The sequence below is a fragment of the Mercenaria mercenaria genome, unplaced genomic scaffold, assembly GCF_021730395.1.
Source record: "Mercenaria mercenaria strain notata unplaced genomic scaffold, MADL_Memer_1 contig_3712, whole genome shotgun sequence".
Classification (NCBI taxonomy): domain Eukaryota; kingdom Metazoa; phylum Mollusca; class Bivalvia; order Venerida; family Veneridae; genus Mercenaria; species Mercenaria mercenaria.
Genome location: NW_026461878.1, coordinates 20,448 through 41,618, shown reverse-complemented (window position 1 = coordinate 41,618; position 21,171 = coordinate 20,448). Strand labels below are relative to the sequence as shown.

The window sequence follows — 21,171 nt, the reverse complement described above, 5'->3', positions numbered from 1 at the left end:
CATGACGTCATCATCTTCTCACGAGAGTCGAGATATTGAGGTTTGACACTAATTAGGTTATCAAATTGGGTTACGACATAACTTAATGGACGCGACCATCAGAAAATATAAATACCGTCAAGTTCCGTTATTTTAGTCAGAAGAACTTGCATATTATTCCATGTCTTTATATTAAGTAAACTGTTTAGAACGCATACAAAGAACAAATACCTCTCTCTCATTTATAATATTCCTAATAAATAAGCATCTATAGAGCATCAACCTTTGCTTTTCCTCCTCAGCAGCAACAAGAACATGTTTGCTCTGGTGTGCGCTCGAGTGAAGTTATTTAACGAGGACATGTCGTACGTTGATAATTTATTTATATACCTTTTACCTTATAGATCCGTGTATATCTGTGCCATGCGCGAATTCAGCTACTTGTGTAATGGATACAGATACAGGAGGATTCACTTGTCATTGTCTGCCTAGATTTTCGGGGAAATTGTGTCAAATTAGTAAGTTCATAACATTAATGTTCAAAACAAAATGTTTACATCTGTTAAAACTGTCATCGATTTCAAATATGCTTTAGTAATATATTAAAATTTGCGAATTATTTGAACAATGAGCTGTAGCGTAAGCACGTTCATTTTTATGCAACAACATCCTATGAATCACGATGGGGATGTTGGTGTATGAACATACAGGGCGGGAAAATGTTTCACGATAGATATGTGTTTAATTCCTTTTTCGGCGTACCGTATTAAGCACGATTTTATGACCTCGTATGACCTTATGCCGCCTAAATAATGTACCAGTCGGATTGCTTGGTAAGGTATTCTCGGTATTTTCAGCCATAAAGAGAGATTTTGTAAGAGTGGCGCTGATTGGAGGAAAGGCTGAAAATGCTTCACTCTGAGTCATATGTGACACTGAGTGAAATGACAACGCGTTCGTCATCTATAACCTCTATAAGTACAGCACCATCGGGTTGTATGCGTACCACTTGAACAGGTGTGCGCAACCATATATTCATCTGCTCATCCGGGCATATTTCTGTTTTGTTAATTTTTTTTGTTAAGTTGTTTCTGTTTTGTTAAGTTTCCTTTCCTTAAGTTTTGTTTTTACAAAAAGGTTATTTGTTTTATACAGTCATTAACCCTTACCCTGCATTACAGGACCAATTTCTAACCAGTGCAAATCATTACTAACCTGCAACAACATGTCCGATACTCTAAATTTTAAATTAAACTAAATTAAATATTCTGAATGATAGACACATATGATAATAAGCTGAAGTAGGGTAAGGGTTCATGTTGCTTCCAACAATTCCAGAAATATAGTATAGAACGTATTTCAATATTGTTTGCTTACTGTTACCATCTTTTAAGCACCAAAGGCACAAAGTGAGCTTTTGTGATTGTTTGGTGTCCGTTGTGTGTCCCTCCACAATTTCTAAACACAGTCTTCTTCAGAACTACTATCATCATTTATACAAAACTTCACAGAGGCCCCTTTCAACATTGCTAAAAGATTTAAAATGCAGGTTTCAGCCCATATATAACTTGTGCTTCAGTTACATCACGCCGACCATCTTTTTTAAAGATATTTCTTGTTCGTATAACACTCGGATACATTTTCTGCCAATTATTTAAGTAATTGTGAAAAGATGACAGTCTTTGGTCTATTCGAGCAGCAAACAAAATCGCAACATTCGGTTATGTCCTTTCGAATCGACAATCGAAATGTCGAAAAACAGAACATTCAATGTTAGCTTGTCTCATTTTACTGAGGACAATGATACATGATTTTGTGACTTTTTAATTGCATTTAGGGAACTTTAGTTGAAATACAGCTAATTAAATCTTCTTTCCGCTATCTGTGTATATAACAGGAAAGGCTGCTAAAAATGTGTTTCGTTCCGCGATCTGTGTATAGAACAGTGCTGCTGTCTTTTTATTTTCAAGGCCTTAAATACCTATTTCCTTATAATCATAATTGATTATAATTGATTTAAGTAAACTCAAGTTCTTACTTGATCTTGGAAAAAGCGTTTCCGCTAGAGGATAAAGAGGATATTTTATCTAAATATTGTATAATTGAAACTGTTCTGTATGATTTATTAACTCTTGCATTTCGTTGAATATCAAAATATTTTCTTGTATTGTCAAATTTTCTTTATCTTAAAGGTAGTTAATTAGTTTTTGGTCAACTGGATTTGTTCAAAACTTAATGAACTGATCATTTAAACTTAATTGTGTTCACTGATTTCTTAATACGCATCAAAAATACATACATTGTCAAAATTAATAGAAATGCAAGTTTAAAAAGTTGTTATTACCTCCCTTTGTCTAATTCTGTTGCGCAACCAAGCCAGACTAAAAAAATAAGAAAGGAGAATTCTGAAGTTACATCTGCTTTAAAATTGCCTTATGAATCAGTTAGTTGAAATTTCTCAATGTTTATAAAATTAAAAAGTAAAATAGAAATAATATCTAAATCAAAAGAAATAGAGCACTTTTACATACTTATATGTTAAAAAGTCGTGAATTCAAAATTTCAGATCATGTTATATTCATTTGCATTAAACATCTACCTCTAAGTTATGGGCCTTTTTGTTCCTGAAAAAAGTCTCTATCAGAATACAAAAGCAAATGCGTATCAAAAACTGAAAAATCATATAAAATATACAACTCAGATGTGATTGGCCACCTTTGTAGCATACAGATAAATATTTTATTCCTTGATAAGAAAAATAAAGTATATAATACAGCCATGATCAGAAACATATACAAAATATAAAACTTTACAGGACGGGAAATATAAATGTTTTATGAACTCTTTATTTAAAGTCTTTTCGAATGCGCTATCAGAGATTCCAGTAAAATAGGTAGAAGTGTGACTGGTAGGTACTACCGTTACGTTATTTTGAAAAAAAAGTACTATAAGAAACGTCGCCTAGTCACAAGTTTCAAACATGTTAGACTGATGCACGACAATGCTCCAGCACACACCTTAGGTACAATAAAACATGCGACTTTTCTATTTGTAAAACAGAAAAAAGACTTCCTTTCTGTTCGTAGATAATATCGCGACCAGCTCTTGGTTCTGATGTCCATCAGAACCTCCGTAGTATACCAAAATCAGCCTACCGTGACGCTTTCCGGAAATGGATCCATAAACTAAAATTATGCATTTCTCACCACTGGGAACATTTTTAGGGTATGAAATGACAACATGAACGTTTCTCATCAGTTTTCAAGGTTTCAGACTACAATACACAATACTTTTCCAACACTCCTCATATACATAAATACACATAAGTGTCGAATCGTAACAAATAATGAAATCGAACTGTCTATTTTAAGCTTGATTATTTAAAGTTTAAACTATTTTTATTTATTCCGTATTTGCAAATATATAATCGCAATACAGGACTTTTATATATTATAAAATTCAAACACGATTGAGTAGAAAACTTTGAGCTTGTTTAAAGCTCTTTCCTGTAATATAGTTTTCAAACGTCAGTAACAACGGTAAATTTACTTTTAAGATGGGCCACTTCATCTGTCTGTTTCATTTCATATAAAATCACTTAAAAACTTTATTTCAACATTTTCTTTTGTTGTTATTATATTTCAATAGCTGCTTTTGCGTAAGGTTAATGGAAACTTGACGATCAACACTAGAACTAATGAGAACAGCACATATCTGTATAACTAAAAGTTGGACTGATATTCGAAATATTTGAAAGACGTTACATATACTGCACCGGCGAAGATCTGGAGCTGATAGTTTCGACTTCTCAAAACGATAGTGAAATGTTCTCCCGAAGAATGTCCTTTTGCGGAAGGCCATCGCATACATACCTTATGCAATGTACGGCCAAGGATTTCGGACACTTTCTATATGAATTTGCCGACACCAAGAGTGAAACAAAAAGCACTCTGAAATGACATTTAAGTAAAAATACCACCAAAATATAAATTTGAGATTATTTTTAAGTCAGATATTTAATATTTGTTTCGTAAAACTGTGATGTTTTGCGTTAAATGAAACTACGTACCCTGTTATATACATATAAAAGCTATATTTGGCCAGTATATTTATTGATAATACACACTTTCTGTAACTATTGTGTTGATGCAAGTGATGGTGGTGGTGGTGTGTGTGTGTGGGAGGCGGGGGGGGGGGGGGGGGGGGGGGGGGGGGGGGGGGGGGGGGGGGGTGCGGAGGGTATGGTACTTTTAAACACACAAACAAAAAAACTACATAGTGTTCCCAAATGTAAACTAACCAATACTTTTCATAATAATTGTAAATAATTTGATAGTCACATATTTTTACATCTGTTTGTAACTCAAATGACATACAAATGTTTGCAAAGCATATAATTGGTATGTTATACATATATAATAGTGAGAGAAGTAAACACTGTTAAATCATTATTATTCATTGGGTCGAATTTTCATTGAATTTGATTTATCCTGGTTACAGTAGATTGGCAAATGTGTGTTGTTAAGTACTACATGTAACAACACACTAGACTGTTTATAGCCGTCCCCGCGACGCGCACACCACCAGTAGTGAAGAATGTGTTTTTTTTATTATTATTTATATATATTTTATTTCTATATTTTTTCTTTTTTTCTGTGCGTTGCATTCATTCCTTCATGTTTTATTTGTAACTGAAAATTGTTCATTGCGGCGGACTAGGACAAAATACCACAAAAGAAGGCAGTATGTGCACACATCAGCCCAAACTTTTTTGCCCAGCTTTGCATTACCAAGCGTTAGTCTGATCATGACTATAGATTTATCCAATAGAAATAACACTTGACATTGATATGCCTGGACTGATTCATGACCTAAGCAGGCCTGGTGCCAGGGCGTAAATATCAATATTATATTATATAACTGTCAAATGTTTAAGGCTGGAGCTGTTGCGGATGTAGCTGGAACCGCATCCTTAGCATCAATAAATGACCACCTGTCACGGCTTGAGAAATGACCCGAATAGTTGATTGCGGGACACTTCCGTCTTACAAAGCATATCATTTGCAAGGGCTACGTCATGCTTATTGGTGGTGGTGGACAAAAGGCATTCATGGCTTAAACAGATATCTGACAGCCGACATGAATGCCTTTCGTCCACCACTAATACAAACCAATGAGCATAACGTAGCCCTTGCAAATGATATGCTTCGTAAGGCGGAGTTCTCCCGCAATCAACTATTCAGTTCAAGGATCCGAGAATGTGATCCAAAATACGGTAATTGACATGATCGGAGAATAGCCGCTTTTTCATTCGCCAATGATATGCTTTTACTGACGACATTGCTTTTGTCACACGCCGAGATTGGTTTGCTTCCTCGATAGAATGTTTTGTCATCCCAACCTTTAGAAAGGAGGGCATCTTTGGTTCCAAACCAAGGTATTCAAATACAAGTACTTCACAGTAACCTCGGCCTACTATAAAAACAGCACCTTCCTGAAACCATTCAATGAAGTCACCATGCAGAATAAAATGTGCCCCGTTTTACCTGCATCATTGTTCTTGCCATCGGCAAGGTAAGGAACAACAGAGTCTAATACATAACCGTCTGGCAAGACATGAACTTTATCCCTATCCAGCATGACTATATCGGCCCGATATAGGTATAATGTCAGAATGTCGGCAAAATGTGCCGATGTAGGGCCGACGTCGGCTCGTTGTGAGTGAGTGAGTTAGGTTTTACGGCGAATCGACACAAAATGATCATATATCGCCGAGATCGGACCGTTGAACTGCCGCAAACTATTGAAATCGGTAGATCGACATCAATCAGTGTAACTATTTCGTAAGTCGGATTGACATCGGGCCGATATTGGATTCTGTTATATAGCTATATTTTTCAAAATATTATTGATAAACGTGAAAAAGTAATCTAAGTGTTTATGTGTGCTAATTTGTTAAGCAAATATGATGTATGCCAGAATTAATCAAACTAGGTTCCAAACAAAATTTGTAGACGGTATTTATCTAAATATTATATGTAATAAAGGAAGATTATAATTAAGATGCATTTTTATGTTATGTAGAATGCCGCCATAGAAATATTTATATGTACAAAACAAATGAAAATATAAATATGTTTAACATTCTAATTGAACAATTTTAATAGTGTTAAGAATATACAGAAACTGCATAAAACATGTAGTATATAGTTGTGAAAAATATTATATCAATAAAATCAAATAACCATCATACACATGATGCGAGACACATCTGTTCTCAAGTAAATTACTCTGAGAATTTATAAAGTGTATATTTGAAGAAAACTTTGATGAAGCACTGCGTGCCACAATATTTCGCGACAACGATATGATCTGCCAATATCGGGCCGATATCATTTTGATGTTGGCCAAATATCGTTTGCCAATGTCGGACCGATGTCATTATGATGTTGGCCCGATATCGTCTTCAGACGTTGGGCCGACATCATTCCTATTTGCAGCCGACATTGAAGCCGATATCGGGCCGTTATAGACAACGACGTCGGTTTGATATCGGGCCGGTGTAGAATGCTGGCTGGGTCAGAGGTCTTTTTTCTGACCGGTGATTGTTTTTCTACCAAAAGCATATTGACCACATTTTTATGGAGTAATACGTTTAATTCCGTATAGTTTACCGCCATATAGGACCAGTAAGTATGCTGTCATATGGTTAATCTGAGCTACTCGTCTTGGAAGGTGGTTAGTTCCAAGTTATAAAGGGACTAAGTGCTTGTCCAGATCCGTAGCAATTGTCCTGAAACACGCGAAGCTGCTCTGCATCCATTTTCAGTTCCTTCTTTAATTATAAACCCTAGTTGATGTTATGAAATATTAGTTTTCAGCTTGACCCAAAATACAAGCAGTGCCTCACATTTGTTGCGTTTTAAACTGGACCAAGACACACAAGCTTGTACTGAAACTTGGTCTGGCCAGTCCATATAATGTTCTTTCACTGAATATTGGACTTAGAAAATCAAGTTAAAATGAAGATTCTTCTTATGCATAGGTCAAGAACAGTTCAATCAGATCAGTAGCTTCTTGGCAAGGCATTGACAAGTGACAGTTTCACATTCAGTGCGTTGTCACGACGGTGATGTGTCAAGTCGCTTTCCTTTCAGCTGGCTTATACAAATACGTCTAGATTCGTCAGATAAACTCAAAAACGAATTAAAGGTCCAGCCGAGCTTTAGGTGGAATTGTTATGCAGCGGCCTTCTTCTACTTTAACCATTGAAATGACACTGCTGTGACAAAAATATATGTTTCACTGCAGAGGAAAATGAATACACGAAAAATTTCATAATATTTTACCGTCAGTTTATCTAAGTATTTCATTAGAAAGTATATGATTCAAGTAGCATGTTATTCAGTATACGTCAATATTCAAATGTCCAGAGGAAGATGTATGTAAACCAGATCCATGTGTTCGAGAAAACACAGTTATTTGTGCGGGTATTCGAGGCATATTGTGCTATTGCAAACCGGGATTCACTGGAGATACGTGCGACATAAGTAAGTCATTGAGTATTTTACATGTTTAAAATGCATATTTTATCAATAACGCGTATTTTAACATATGCGTATTTCACATTATGACTTAGGAGGTTAAGGACTTGTGAAACATATATGATAAGAGTCGGCATTATTTTTCAAAAGTCTTGCTCATTAATGTGTCTGGTTATAGTTATATATGTTTCTATAGGTTTTGAAAGTGGTAAATATCATTTACTTGTATGCTTTCTTGTGACAGTATGTAGAAAATTATGAACCTTTGATAAGCATTACTTTAGTTTAAGAAAAAAGTGAATAAAAAGTTTTAGAAGATTCCCACAGAATATTACCATTCATAAATCAGATTTTGAATGTTGTAGAATAAGCCTTGCCTTAAAGTAGTATAAAATACTGATGGAAGGTATTGAAAGATTGTTACTTCCTGTAAGGTATTTTGCCAAAGAAAATACCGCATTTCTAGCGTGTGACTATAGCCTCAGCTTGTGTATACCTGCTGCGAACTTCGTAAAATAAACTTGTGAGAACATCCTTCGGAAGCAGCAAAGCAACCAAATAAACTATCAGAGGAGATGTAACCTTTACTCAAGAAAACCGAACTTGATATTAGTTTGAGTGGTTGTTGTTGTTGTGTTTTCAATTTGCGATGCTTTTAAAGAGAATTCCTATAATTTTTTTTTCCTTTCATATATTTTTTTTTAAATTTACATATATGATAGGAAAATTTATGCTGAAAAAGATGAACAAATAAAACAATGGGTCACCAGACTTGTTTTTGTGAAAAATTGTTTTGAACATACCCACTGTTGCTGAAACTGCCAGCGAATTATCAACATTTTCATAATTTTCCGCTTTTTTATAAATACCAACCAAAATATGCATCAAGACAGCACAGTAAGGTTTATTCTTTTTACAGATTTTATTATATACTTATTTGATATCATTGTCATATTTGTAATACTATATCTTTACAATAATGGGTACAATTGAAAGAAAATAATCTTGTTTCATATTCACTTTTGAGAACTTTTTTCAATGAAAAATATCCACTGCGAAGAAGATCCTTTTAAATTTAAAAAAAAACTGTGTCATAGATTTTTTTAACTTGTTTTTCTTGTGTATTTATGTTATCCGTGACAACCACCAAATGCTCATTAGAAGCTAGTACATGTATGGGTAAAATTCAACACAAGACTAGGTATAGATTGATATTTGGGCTTTATTAAGCCGTAAGAGATGTAATGAAACAGAGTGAAATAAAAATCGAGTTATACAAATAGAATTTTAGACATATCTGGCCATGAAAATACGCCAGTAAGTGACAAACAAAACAAAATGTCAAGACAAATAAAAAATTAAAAACATTTCTGATTTTAATTAAAAAATAGGGTGAGGTTGGGTGGGTAAAAGAAAAATATTGCAGATCCTTTCTCGTCCGAATTAATGTTAACTAAACGCTGATTGGTTGCTATAAGTATCCAAGCTAATTATATGTACATAGTTAACTTGCGGCCGGACAGTAAGAGTCTGCGGGCCGAGTTAATATCCGTCGTCCGGCACATAAATAATTTTATGGCACATAAAATACATTTATGTTATCCGTGACAACCACCAAATGCTCATTAGAAGCTAGTATGGGTAAAATTCAACACAAGACTAGGTATAGATTGATATTTGGGCTTTATTAAGCCGTAAGAGATGTAATGAAACAGAGTGAAATAAAAATCGAGTTATACAAATAGAATTTTAGACATATCTGGCCATGAAAATACGCCACAGCGTGGGTGGTTTCGTAATAGGGAAACAACCCACAGACGGCCAGACAAGAATAAGCATTTAGTGAGAGGCGAGGATATACTTAATAAAACATACTCAGAAATAATATGATGTACCATTCTGTGAAAAGTATTTGAAATGTATTGAGAGGTATGTATACCTGTTAAGGTAATGCGACTAGATATTTAAATTTCGTCTCAACAACACAAAGTAAAAAATAGAGGTAAATGACTAGTGTATATACATTGACTAGCGAAATAAAACAATAAAATCATGTCCTGTTGCCTAAGCCAATCAGGATATAAAGTCCTCCATAAACAGGATTGTACAGTGTGAGTTACGGTTCCTGTTGCCTAAGCCAATCAGGAATTAAAGTCATCTATAAACAGGATTGTCAAGTATGTGTTATAGTTCCTGTTGCCTCAGCCAATCAGGATTAATAAAATAGCTACATATAAGTGTTCGTACACCTTGTGATTATATTCCAGTTCCAGTGCTTTAAGTGAGGTATAACACAACATATGTGTAAAACTTGAGCACCTATAAATGTAAACTGTCCTATCAACAGAACTCATCACTGTTATTTTGTCTTGTTGCAGTAGCCCGTCAGGCTTAAAATTAAATTGCGCAAAATAGTAAAACATTGATTCAATAAATTTACATCATGTATCGAGATCTGTCGCTACAATCAGATTTCAGTTAAGTAAAACATAAAATAAAATTTTCCTGAATAATCAAACAATGTTATTCAACAAGACAAGATCATGGTATCCTGTTGCCTCAGTCAATCAGGATTGAAAACAAAGCTATGTACAACCATGTCCATTGTTCTGTATGTATACATATATGTTTCCAGTTCATACATGGTACATGAGTGATATTTTGCTGCATTAGCCAGTCAAAATTTCAAATAAAATAGAAATAGGTGTATGGTGACACATCCCTTCATATACCGTTATTGGCAATAATGACGCTCAACATTTCTGTGAGTCTTCTGGCCTGATATAAAGTTTATAAGCGTTTGATTTCCAACGGCCTAACTGTTGCAGTTGTAAGGGGGAGTACTGACATTTAAAGGCGTGGGTTGCTCCGCCTATCCTGAATGAGTGTGGTGTATATTGTAAGGGGTCTAAGCCTATTTTTTCCACACAATCCCTCAAAACAGTGCGTAGCGTTACACTGTACAGGGGACGGCCATGTTTTCGACAAAACAGTTGGCCTTGTTTTGAGGATCTTTTGCGAAGGAATCTATCAAGAGCAATAACCGGACAAAGTCGGTAGTTTTTGTTTGACTGAAGGGTGATATTGGAAGGTTTACCATTGAAATGTTTATATTTTGGCATGTGAATTGTGGCCTTGTGAAGCATTTTGTTTTTCTGGTGCAGAACCAGATTTTCTATCTGTATGACGTTCTGAGAACCTGTCCTAGTAAGAGTTATCTCCCCAATTCTTAGTAGACCAAAAAACGACACTAGGAAAATAGTCTTAAACAGTTGTCTATCATAAGATGACCTTACAACTTCTTTTAACGATCTTACAAGGGAGAGTAGGATTGGCAAAGTAATCGGACGACGGCAGTTTGTCGAAGAAGTTTTCGTTCTCAGGGCGTACATTAATTTTGAAATTAGGAATGTATCGACTGGGTTTTGAGCGTTGTTTATTTTATGCAGATATGCTAGACCGGACAATCTTGAACGAATGGTTGAGTAGCGATAACCTTGTTAATGACAGAAGGCTATGTGCTGGGCTAATTTATGTTCTGTTATTGGGAGGATGCGTTTGCCTGGATAAGTATGGGTAGAAAACTCACAGAAATGTTGAAAGGCATTCTGGTATGATTGATTTAATCATATTTTATTGCTTCTGAACACATAATACATAGCACATATACATAATAAGTAACAAAAGCAAATGGGTTGGGCTACAAGTTATTGCAACATTAGAAGTCAGCCCTTCCCAAGTGCGTAACATTAATAGCAAATGAAAAATGAACGAGTGTATTAGTTTAATTAAGCATTCCTTATACATAATTAAACTAATACACTCGTTCATTTTTCATTTGCTATTAATGTTACGCACTTGGGAAGGGCTGACTTCTAATGTTGCAATAACTTGTAGCCCAACCCATTTGCTTTTGTTACTTATTATGTATATGTGCTATGTATTATGTGTTCTGGTATGATTGTTTTGTGGCCAATGATAAGGAACTGTTTAACAGGTCTAGTACTGTATGATCTAACACAGATCTAAAACATAAATAAGTGTATTATGAACATAAAAATGGCTAATATGTATGGGTCACTAGGCTAAAGTTTATGTTAAGACCGCTTGAATACAACACCTGTTCGGACGAAAAATGGCGCGAACCTGACCAAATTGATTACATGTATATCTGCTAGAAGTTAAAAAATAAAGTTTTAAAAATTCTTAATTCTTTCTATAACTGAATATTAAATAACCTGAAAGGAGATATTGTCTGATCTATACAAAGTCAATTGTCTAACATTATATGTACAACACTGTCTGTAAGAGTGAGGTTGGATGCGCACCATAAACCGGTTTAAGCTCCCCAGTGGTGTTTTTGCCACTGACCGTTCCAAGGCGGTGCCCAACTGTGTTCCTTTGTTTGTTCGTTTTGTCCTTGTGTGTTGACTTTGTGTGCGCGCGTTTGTGTATGCTTATTGTTCGTCTTGTCCTTATGTGTTGGCTTTGAGTGTGTGTGTGTGTGTGTTGTTTGTTTTGTCCTTATGTGTAAGCTTTGAGTGTGTGTGTGTGTGTGGTGCACGCGTTTGCGTGCTGGGGTCTTCGTTTTGAGGAGGCTGCGCTTTTGGTGCGTGGCATTCCCTGTTTGATATTTTTCTTTGTTTTTGTACTAAAATGCGCTGTCAAAACACAGCCACAAAAATGGCAAGATACATGTTAGGCATGATACATGTCAATACAACATAAACCAGTATCAACATTTGATTACTGATAAAACTTATTAAAAATGTTATTTAATTCAAGATTCCTCATATTTAATATTGTCTGTCACATTTTTCAACAAATGTTGATTTCACTTCAATTTTCCATAGATAGTGTCTGCTGCGCAAAAAGTAACATAAAAACTATAGGAATTCCCTTTAAAGTGTTATTCAGTTAGTTTTCTTGTTTAATATGCTTCAAGCGTACTGTTATTTTTGCCCATGCATGATATTATTTTGTCTGGTTGTTTACTATGTTCCAAGGTGCTGTAATCTGCACTCATGCAAACGTAGTCTGATATCAATTTTCTTGATTGTTTCTCATGTTTACAAAGGAATTTCTTGTAGATAACATTTAGAAGTTTTTCAGGAAACTGTAAAACTCCTGATATCCTACGTGGGAGAATTAAGACTGTGAGATCTGCGCACACTGTAACGGTCGTAAATGCCCAGTTGTTTTGACAATTCAGTGTAATCCATTGTTTTTGAAATCTTTTATATGCATTATGTCAAAGATGTGAGCAAAACTCACCCTTATTAGTACATACCGTAGTCAGTGTACTTTCGCTTTACAACAGAAATTTAATATTTGAAATTTCAATGTTTTATCTAACAGACATTAACGACTGTCATGCCAGTGCATGCAGCGGACATGGGAGCTGTAAGGACAAGGTTAATGGGTTTGACTGTGAATGTTTCTCACGTTACAATGGAACAAAATGCGAGATTGGTAAGATTGGTTTAAGGATTTTCAAATTATGTTTGTATAGTTGTAAGTTTGTATATGAGCTCTTTGATGCATTCTATTCTCATTCAAGTACATATAACAAAATTCAAAGATAAATGACAACGGTTATTCAAAAATCGTAATATCGGTAAGTCAATCAATATCTTGAAATTATTTTACTGCCCAATGACTGGCTGTAAGTCTAATAACGGTATTTCCAGGTTATTTTGACAGACTATTAACATAAGATGCTGTCTGAAAAATAGAAAACAACTCTGGATGTCAATGATTAAAGCTGTAATATTGTAACAGATACAGTTGAAAACATATTGTTTGCTATATTTCAGATAAATGCCCAACCCAATCTGCTGGAAACATGAGTTGCCCCGCAGGTACTGAATTGAAACTTATTTCTGTATTTAACTGAAAATAATCAACAGCGAATATTTTGCAACAAGATACTGTTTAATGAGGTATATCTCCTGAAAGATGCACTTAATTCAAGTAAGAAACCTATAATACTACCCAAACCTTTCAAAGTTCCATATAGCTTTAAAATTTACGTAAAACAGACAAAACAACTGTCCAAACAGATATAATGCATAATAATGTCGTTAGATAAAATCCATTAAAACTGCATATGGCCTTGCACAGTTAAAAAAATCTATAGAAAATCCCTTAGAAGCATAGATTGCAACCAGAAAAGAATAATAGCAGACTCGGTTTGATTCATGAAAGGTAATAAAATATGTAACACCTCTTACGCCGATTAGCACAGGATCAATTGGACCATTATTACACTTGTATCGAATGGACTCCATGATCCCAAAGGACCAGAAACTATATCAACACTGATTCAAAGTACGGGGAGACTTTTTACAGCCGCCGCACGGCACTTAGATATTGCTGTTGTGATAGTAAATAAATTCTGTAAAAATACCCTTTGGAAGCAGAGAGCCATAAAGGGAGGTAAACAAAAATAATGGATTCAATAACATTGTCTACTTTGGTATTCAAAATTAAACCTGGCAAATATTACGGAAAATAATTATATGAATTAAAACATAAATATCAGTGTTGTTATATTTTCTGGTCCTTATGGATCATGGAGTTCATTCAACATATGTGTAATAGAGTTCCGCTTAAGCCGGTGCTAGGGGGCGTGAGAGGTGTTGCACATTTTATTACCTCACATGAACAGACTCAATCAAACCGGGTCTATTATTCTTCTTGGTTGCATTTTTTTCTTCCAAAGGACATTTTTTACAGATTTTATTAACAATAAATTGTGATATGTTATTTTTATAACAAAAACGGTTGCAGCAACATTATAACAAGGGCATTATGAGGTTTTAGCTGAAGAATAAATCGACCTCATTTCATGGCATAGTTGAAGCTTTATTTGATGTTTTAGTGTTCATTAGGAAAATCAACACTTATTTCTTGATGGCAATAAAAATTCCTCCTGTGACTTCGCGATATTTCAAAATCTGTCGTTGAAATGCAAATAAAAGAAGAAAAAGAAAAGAAAAGAAAAAGAAAGGAAAAGAAAAAAAAAACAGAAAAAGAAAAAAAGAAAGAAAAGAAAAAATAACCGTCCGTTATTTGTAGGCAACCCTATCACATTAATATATCCAGCCACCCAACAGTTAATCCATTTCAAAATAAACAATTAATTTCAAACTTGTGTTACCCCTATTGGGAGCATCGTACGGTATCTATATTTTACAACTTACTCTTTTTGTAGGAGCTTGCTCAAATATAGAGGATTTTGATGATAGAAATCTACATATTACCAAAATAGTTGTAACATCAATGGCTTCCGATATCATAATTCTAAATTTTGCTAAGTATTGTCCAAACTATTAAAGAACTATAAAACAAACTTCAAAACAGTTCTAAAACTTGGGCTTGCACACCCCGCATACTACGAGGATTTAGTTGTCTTGATGATCTCTAGGCCTGGATCGAAACTGGGTCATGTAGGGTCAAAAACTAGGTCATTAGGTCAAATCAAATAAAACGATTGTTAACAACATAGAGGCCACATTTACGACCCTTTCTTTATGAAACTTTGTCAAAATGTTTATCTTGATGATTTCTAGGCAAAGTTTGAAAATGGGTCATATGAGGTCAAAAGCTAGGTCATATAGTCAAATCAAATGAAAAGTTTGTTAACACTCTTGAGGTCACATTTAAAACCTTATCTTCATGAAACTTGGTCAGAATCTTGATGATTCCTTGCCCAAGTTTGGAACGGAGTTATAATTAATCAAAAAGCAGGTCAACAGGACAAATCAAATGAAAAGCTTGTTAACACTCTTTTTCATTTAATGTACATCTAACTTGGTCAGAATGTTTTTCTGCATAAAATATCGCACGAATTTTTATCTGTGTCCTGTGTGGTCAAAAACTAGGTCACAAGGACAAATCAAAGAAAAAGGTTGTAAACAATATAGGGCGGTTGGACATTTTTTATTCTTCCTACATAAAATCTCACTTGAATGTTTGTTATCAAAAAGTCTTTTGATTTTAAATCTGGGTCAAGTGGGATTAAAAACTAATCACAAGGTCAAATAAAAGGAGACGCTTTTATACAATCTTGATGCAAATTTTTGATCAAGTCTTCCCGAAATTTTGTCAGAATGTTTGTGTTTATAAAATTTTTGACATGTTTGAATCTGGGTTATGTGAGATAAAAACTAGGCTACTAGTCCAATCAAAGAAAATGCTTGTTTACACACAAGAGTCCTCGGTATATATATATATATTTTTTTTTTTGGTCCCGTCTAAAAAGAATTGATGAAACAATTATTCATAATTTATGTTTATTTGATAAACATGTAATGCGAGAATTTAAGTAATTTCCTATTTATATACATACCTTTCTTAAACTGTGTCCATTTTGTACCAAATGAATTCAATAAAATTTAACCAATGTAAATCCATGCATTACGAATTCTTGTTCGTTTTAATTCAGATAAGAAATAGAATAAAGTACCTTCGTGTAAGTCCGCATTCCGAAATCTTAATCCGTTTTTATATCAGCTTAAGGAAAATGTACTTTCGAACTTACTTTATTATTACAATGTACGATAAACACATCTCGATAGTGACCTCCACTCATAAACTGTACACAAGGATTCAGTGATCATCGCGCGCCCTGCGAACTCGTCAAAACAGAGCATAAACAAACCCAGATACCTTTATAATACACGACAAAAATAACGTGCCATATAAGTTAAAAGCAGTGTTTTTTTTCAACTTCTATTTTTGTTATTGCTTTTTATTCCTATTTGCTATTAAAATCTAACATTATATTAGTGATATTCTTCTTCGTATAATATCAATTTTTCTATTTTAAGTGTGTTCTTGTTTTGATCACTTCCTCTTCAGAACAATTAACATGAATATTACCACTCCCGTATGAATTTTATCAATTATGTGTATCTATTTGGTCACATGGATTTACACCATGTAAACTATGACTCTGAATAAAAGTATTGACTTGACTCAATGAAAATTGGTCAGATTAATTTTCTCCATGAAATCACTAGGTAAAACATGTTATGGTGTGTTACTCAGGAGAGCCACCTAGGGCCGTCTTGGCCCCTTTGTTTCATTTCTTTATTGTTGTTTTAACTTAAAGACACTGATTCTGGTATGCAAGGTATGTGGCCTATAGGAATGATATCTGCGTATTCGCGGTAAGGACCAATACACAAGACTGGACCATTGATAGACTTGCTTCTTTTATGATAATGAGCTACTGTATAGTTACTATGCAGTACACATAGATTGCATGCGATATTTCTCCCTTTTATAGCAAACCAGTTCTCACCTTTATAACGAATTTAGAAAGCCTGATTAAATCAGGGCTGAACAAACAAAGTGATAAAATACAACAATATTTTTATCTTTTAATAAATCAAAATTTGTTACAATTATATCTATTACAAATGCATCTTAACGCTTCTTTAATTTCTAATAAAACCCAGCAATGATCAACTTTTCTGGTTTTATTTTATTACTTAGATAAAAAAAAAATATAATAATTGAATAAAAATACTTGTCATTTCTCATATTCAGTTTTAAATACTTTTTACTTTTTATTATTATTATTAAATAAAGGTAAGAGATTCTATTTGCTGTAAAAGTTATAATTTATTTTGGCAATGACTGAGAAAGTACAATTAGTATCCTATCAACTAAAAATTTGTGCATATTCTGGTAAAAGCTGCATTTTAATCAATAAAATGGAAAACACAGGAAATAACCAATTATCTGTACATGTCAATAAAAGTTATGATCCTCTGACATGGACTACATGTCAAGTCTACAGGGGTTTTATAGACCCTTCTCAGACTGGACCAGACAGGATCCTGTTTAATAGGGATTTAGATGTTTGGCATATGGTGGGTGGTGGTGTCACATATATAGGGGTTTTTCTTCGTCTTTATGACAGTTTTGTGATTTTTAATATTTTATCATTTTAAGTTGGTACACATTTTTACTTAAAAAATTGAATGGGAAATTTACTGTTTGACAAATCGTTAAAATTGATTTAAAGATAATAACATGACTGTAAAATACGTATGCATGTTATAAAGGAGAAAAGAAAAAAATAAAATTGAAAGAAAAAATGATTTGATGGTGTGCCTGAATGATAAATACAATTCCTCGTCAATTTTTTGTATGTTATTTAAAGCGAGTGAAGTGGTCCAATAGTTACATCGCCTGACTTAGAAACCAGGTATCGTGACTTAAAGGCTCCGCTCTTCGAACTAAAATTTCTTACCTTGGGATAAGAGTTCCTTGCATAAGTGTTTCAAACCTGAAACCCAAAACAATCAGGGAAACTTTTTGAATTGGAGCGTCTTTTAAGTCTTGCACTATTCTTAAGCTAAAATTACTAAACGTCTTCCTAGGAGCCGTTTCCTTTGGAGACAATAAGACATGCTAACAAGCAATCAAAAATGAGTTTCGTTCTGCTAGTTTTAAATGGCTTTAAATGTTGTTGTTTTTTTCGCATTATTTTTAGTTGTTGATCCCTGCATGAGTAGTCCTTGTGTAAGAGGAATACGTTTTTCCCATGTGTCCCGGTTTTCCTTTGTAAATGTCCGAAGGGATTTATGGGAGGGCTATGTGATACTACCAATCAGTAATGGTTCCTTCGAATTAATTGTTATCATATTTACATAATTCTAATATCTCCATTAGGGAAGACCATCTGGCGCTCAGTGTGAAGAGAACAATTTATTTGTTCGTCATACCTCTACATTAACACAAAGAATGTCAACTAATCAATGAACCATGTTGCATTTGAATGTAATAATAATTCCGTTTTGTTACTTTTAGTTGAGGAAAAGTAATTTGACATGAACGTGTAACAAATATTTGTACATAAATGTTCTCTTAAATATTGCCTATTATGAGCGTTATTAATTTTGTAACATCTGTTTTTGCCCTCAGTACAGAACACGCTTAATGGACCAAAAGAAACATATTTGAAAGTACCTGTCGGTAGTGAACTAACGTTGAACTGCAGCATGTCTTGGCTGCATCAGCCTATACTGTATTGGTCAAAAGTAAATGGTTGCGGGTTCGAATATGAAAATATCAAAGGTTTGAGGATTTACGTAATATTTTAAACACATACATGAATTCTAGAACATATACTAGAAATAATGTTTGAAGAAGTCTTCTACAACTATGTATCTGATAAATTGAAATAATTTTGAATGCCCTCTTTCTGTTACTTAGAACTGCCACCAACGTTCCCACTTTCATAGTTGTTAACTACTGTTCATATTGATCTAAACTATGTTTTTGAATCTTAAAGGCTTAAAGGTTTTTAATATGAAACATTCTATATAACTACAATGAATGTTGCTATGTATGTACATCTAGCCTCAGTGTACCGTCAACCACATGCGTCAATAGGGGATTCTGGAACATATATCTGCGCTGGTTCAGACGGTTCTGGTCCTAATATTACCAGATATTTCCATGTGGACATTACGGGTAAGTCTTTGATACCAAGATTAAAAGTAAGTCCTAAGAATCGAAATATAAATTATCTGTAACAGAATGATGTAAAAGATTTCAGTTATTATATTACAGATGTTAATATTATAATGATATTATATTCAGAAAAATTTAGATTAATTCAAAAATAGCAATATCACATTTACATTGAGACAGACTGTCAAGATGACTTCTCAAGATTAACTGCGTTCTAAAATTAGGAATTCAAAATGAATATAAATAAGATGAATTTGTCATTTTTTATCTTTATCTTTTTGACCAAAGAATGTTGCCTGTTTTTACGCATAACTCTTTAGTTTGGTGGTAGGTATGTTGGTTACACTTGCAATTTTAGACAAAGTACACACTGACTTTCTTCGAAAAATAACACATTGCAGAACCATCATATATGCCATATTGTGGACTAGGACGTTACTCTTGGAATAATCATTAAAATTGAACAAAAATATATTTGGGATTAAACGGTGCACTTCACAACAACTGAAGATATTTAGTTTTCATTTCAGTTTCATTTTTTGTAAAATGATATTATCTAGCTAATAGAAAATGAAGTAAATTAAATAATTATGTAAAATGATCGTTTTGAAGCAAAGAATGCAATCAAGAAGAAAGATCTCGGTTTGATTGAGTCTGTTCATGAGAGATAATGAAATGTGCAACACCTCACGCCCCCTAGCACCGGCTTATGCGAAATTCTATTATACATATGTTGGATGGACTCCATGATCCTAAAGAACCAGAAAATATAACAACAATGAATCTAAGTACAGGGAGACATTTTACAGCCGCCACACGGCACTAAAATGTTGCTGTTGTGATTGTTAATAAAATCTATAAAAAAGATCCTTTAGAAGCAAAGAATGTAACCAAGAATTATAATAGCAGACTCGGTTTGATTGAGTCTGTTCATGAGAGGTAATGAAAATGCAACACCTCTCACGCCCCATAGCACCGACTTAAGCGGAACTCTATAACATATATATTGGATTGACTCTATGATCGCAAAGAAACAGAAAATATAACAAGACCGAATCCAAGTACAGGGCGACATTTTACACCGCCACACGGCAAACACTGTTAAATTTATATAAAGAAAAGTATGCAAAAAACCAATGTAATTACTTTTTAGTGATTTCTTTAAAGCTTTACACAAAGAAGAAGTTTGTAATTTTGATGATGGAACATTGTGTGGCTGGGAACAACAGAAGAATGACAATTTTGACTGGACTTTTGAAAATGGCCCAACGCAGTCTGATGGTACAGGACCTGATGTCGATCACACACTAGGGACAGGTATTATTTGTTAGTGGAAATGGTTCTACACCATCTATTGGTACAGGTCCTAATGTCAATAATACACTAGAAACAGGTATTGCATACTACTGAGAATTACTGACAATCTAATGTCAGTCATACACTAGGAACAGGTATTATATATTACTGAGATTGGTTCTACACATTCTGTTGGTACAGGACCTTATCATACGCTAGGAACAGGTGTTATACGTTAATGAGAATGTCCCTACACAATCTGTTGTTACATGATCTAATGTCGATCACACACTAGGAACAAGTATTTTATGTTAATGAGAATAATCCAACTTATTCTGTTGGTCTAGGACCTGATGTCGATCATACACTTAGAACAGGTATAATATATTAATGGGAATGTGCCAGCACAATTTGTTGGTACAGGATCAGATGCTGATCAAACGCTAAGAACATGTAGTATATATTAATGGGAATGGTTCCAGTCTGTTTGTGCATGATAAGATGTCGATCATACACTGGAAACAGGTGTTGTATTTTAATGATACATTTCCGGATAATGATTTATACACTTTTATTTACTTTCCTATAACAAAGCATATTTTTCCAGGAATATCTCCGAAATACAAAAAAGTGGAAAACCACAGGTTACCCAAAACGACTGTGGAAATGTGGAAATGCAAGCTACCGTCCATGCCCTCTAGCGCCGGGTTGTGAAGAACTCAACAACTATACATGTGACAAGTTTAGAGAATTCTGCAGATATTTTTGTAGTTACGCTTAAACGTAGTGCCACTAAGAAAAACAAATTGATATGTGGATAAGTGGCTGTGTTTTAAATATTGTTTTCGACATTAAATAA

At 34.1% G+C, this 21,171-nt stretch overlaps 1 protein-coding gene across 1 annotated transcript; it reads left to right on the top strand.

Annotated features, from left to right (window-relative positions):
* The first annotated feature begins 377 nt into the window (after positions 1–377).
* LOC128553336 (delta and Notch-like epidermal growth factor-related receptor) lies at positions 378–21,026 on the top strand. The gene is made up of 8 exons (XM_053534472.1): positions 378–497; positions 7,413–7,529; positions 12,882–12,995; positions 13,340–13,384; positions 18,465–18,617; positions 18,903–19,016; positions 20,184–20,333; positions 20,920–21,026. The coding sequence occupies exons 1-8, from the start codon at positions 428–430 to the stop codon at positions 21,024–21,026; spliced, it is 870 nt and encodes a 289-aa protein (XP_053390447.1). The 5' UTR covers positions 378–427.
* Positions 21,027–21,171: the final 145 nt, after the last annotated feature.